The sequence below is a fragment of the Eimeria tenella genome, genomic scaffold (assembly GCF_000499545.2).
Source record: "Eimeria tenella Houghton genomic scaffold, Eth_scaff2, whole genome shotgun sequence".
Taxonomy (NCBI): Eukaryota; Apicomplexa; class Conoidasida; order Eucoccidiorida; family Eimeriidae; genus Eimeria; species Eimeria tenella.
The window spans coordinates 1,139,230-1,141,972 of NW_013541843.1; the positions used below are offsets into that span (position 1 = coordinate 1,139,230).

At 60.0% G+C, this 2,743-nt stretch overlaps 2 protein-coding genes across 2 annotated transcripts in view; one reads left to right on the forward strand and one right to left on the reverse strand.

Annotated features, from left to right (window-relative positions):
• The window catches only part of ETH_00029775 (SET domain-containing protein / Bromodomain-containing protein, putative), a gene marked incomplete at both ends in the record, with an annotated part of 18,360 nt that extends 17,632 nt beyond the window's left edge, over window positions 1-728 (reverse strand). The window contains one exon of the mRNA XM_013374383.1: window positions 101-728. Within this exon, the coding sequence (XP_013229837.1) occupies window positions 101-728 (628 nt within the window). The remainder of the gene's footprint in view (window positions 1-100) is intronic.
• Window positions 729-1,766: 1,038 nt separating this feature from the next.
• ETH_00029780 (uncharacterized protein) overlaps window positions 1,767-2,743 on the forward strand; it is a gene marked incomplete at both ends in the record, with an annotated part of 1,272 nt that continues 295 nt past the window's right edge. Inside the window, one exon of the mRNA XM_013374384.1 lies at window positions 1,767-2,654. Coding sequence (XP_013229838.1) covers window positions 1,767-2,654 — 888 coding nt within the window. The remainder of the gene's footprint in view (window positions 2,655-2,743) is intronic.

Here is a 2,743-nt window from a genome sequence, read left to right on the forward strand (position 1 = left end):
CGGCTGCTGCTGCGGCTGCGGCTCGGGCGGCCCCTGCTGCAGCTGCGGCGGCCTTTGCCGCAATAACGACTGCTTCCCCTTTCTCTCCAGATGCTCCCACTGTGTCTCTCTGCTGCATGACTGTAGCTGTCCCGCTGCTGCTGCTGCTGCTGCTGGCTCCAGTGCTGCTGCTGCTGGTGGTGATCATGTGGGGAAGCTGCAGCTGCTGTATCCGGGCCCACGTCAAAGCCCCTTCTGTAAGGCATGCCGCTGCTGCTGCTGCTGCTGCTGGGCCTTGAACTAACGGAATCCCAGCCGCTATCTCTGTCTGAGCTTCCGACGCACTGGCCGGCGCCGTGACTGCTGAAATTTCTGCTGCTACTGCTACTGCTGCTGCTGCTGCTGCTGCTACTGTTGTAGCTGCGGCTGCTGTGGCTCAAACTCTTGTGGGTAGCATCTCGTGTGCTCCCACCTCCAGGACTGTAGACACCAACGCTACTCGTGCTGCTGCTGCTACAGCTGCTGCTGCCACGGGGAGCAGCGTATCCTACTGGGACCCCACATGCAGTACTTGAGGACTGCTGCTGCTGCCGTCGCTGCAGCTGCTCCCTTTCAATCTCAGCTGGTGTCTGGTCCCATCGACTACGTCGCTTAGGCGCGGCGCTTGCTGCTGCTGCTTCTGCAGCAGCAGCAGAAACACCTGACTTTGGGGCCCCAGGGGGGCCCATCTGAGTGTTGCCGCCGTCCATCGGCTCCTAGCAAATACTCCCAGTGAGCGCTCGCCCCAGAAGGAAGCGGCGCAGTCTCCTCCAGTTGCTGCTGCGTTTGCTGCATTGACTGCAGCAGCAGCAGCAGCAGCACCTGCTGCGGCAGGTGCTGCCACAGCAGCAGCAGAGGGCGTCGTAGATGCCTCAAGCTGCACAGCTGTCAGGTCCAGCGGATTGACGTAAACTTAGAAGCTCCAGTTGTCATCCTGATATTCGTGCAGAATCCGTTCCTGCTGCTGCTGCTGCTGCAGCGGTGAAGCTGCAGTCGGTGGCGCTGGAGGGCTCGCTGTGGCCGTCACCTCTCCTTAACCTCCTCTCTTGAATAAGAATCAAGGTAATGTTCTACACCCCAGTCCTTAAAATGCAGCAACAGCAACACAGGGAGGCCCCCCGCATGCAGCCACAACAGCAGCAGCAAGCAGCAGCAGCAGCCGCAACGAGAGCAAAAAGTAGTTGCCGCTGCTGCCAGGCAGTGCGACCCAGGGTTCTGTGAAATTCATGGCATTACCAAGTCATTTTAAATTCCCCCCAACCGCGGGAAAGGCAAAGGCAGCAACAATGGTGGGGGCTGGCAGCAGCTGCGACTCGACGTCCCCAGGCAGTCCTGCAGCAACAACAACAGCAGCAGCGGCAGCAGCAAAAGTGCAGCCGTAGCAGGAGCCCCAATAGCAGCTTTGGTTGGGCAGCGCCTTGAGGGTTTCGTCAGACTGATCCCATGCGAAGGCTCACCGCCACACAGTCGGCTGCAGCAGCGGCAAAGACAGCAGCAACTGCGGCGGCAGCAGCGGGGAAAGCAGCAGCAACAAAAACTTCAGGGTGGGGTGTCCCACTAAATGCAGTAGTGCGCGGAGCAGCAGCTACACACGGGGGGCGCTGAGCTGAATAGTGCTGCAGCTTCTGTAGCTGGGCTAGGCATCGGAGCAGCTGCAGCAACAGCAGCAGCAGTCCCAAGAGTGACAGCAGAAGCAGCAGAAGGCATCTGCTGCGCAAGGAGCAGCAGCTGACAGGCCCTGCTTTCTGATGGCCCCGCTGAGGGCTTCAGGGTGCGTAGCCTTACGACCGCTGCTGCTGCTGCTGCCGCTGCTGTTGCTGGCATTCTGCTGCTCTTACTCAACGTCAAGCCGACTCCCCAGCAGCACATCCTTCTTGCTTCCATTCCCAGTGGTAGGAAACGGGGCTACGGGAGCAGCAGCAGCGGCAGCAGCAACGACTGCAGCAGCAGCAGTGACAGTAGCAACTCGACAGCCACGCCCACGAACGGCCCACTGCGCAGCGAGTGCTGACGCATCTGCAGGGCATGCGCCCATTGCACCGTCACCCCTCGTGCTGCAGGTGCAGCAGCAGCTGCAGCAGGAGCAGCACACAGCAGCAGAGGATGAGCAGAGCCAGGGAGAGATCCTGCGCCTAGAAGGGGTGTCTGTACACTCCGGCTCTGCTGCGCTGTTGCAGCAGGTGTCGCTGCAGCTGCAGCGGCACGAAAAGCTGGCCCTAATCGGCAGCAATGGAGCGGGGAAGACCACTTTGCTGCATGCGATTGCAGCTGCTGCTGCGCAGCAGCAGCAACAGCTATTTCAACAGCTGCAAAAGCAGCAGCAGCTGAGGCAGCAGCAGCAGCAGCAGGAGAAAAGTGGTGGGAGCTCTGAGCAGCGAACTCATCGCCAGAAATTGAGTAAGGCTGCACGCAGACAGCTGCGGAGGATGTCCTCTCAGCCGCAGCAGCCGCCGCAGCAGCAGCTTCAAGAGCAGACACAGGAGCAGCAGCAGCAGCAGAGTCCGTTTGAAATGGAAACAGGTGTCGTCTCAGGGCTCATTCGCTTCAAATGCTCCCCTTCTCGCGTGGCATTGCTGCAGCAAGAGGGCCTCGAAGGCTTCAATCCTGCTGCTGCAGCAAATACCGTCAGAGAGGAAGTGTACAGCCACCTGCGGCAGCAGCAGCAGCAGCTGCAGCAGCAGATAGAGCAGCAAAAAAGGCTGCTTCAGGAACTCACTCTGAACAG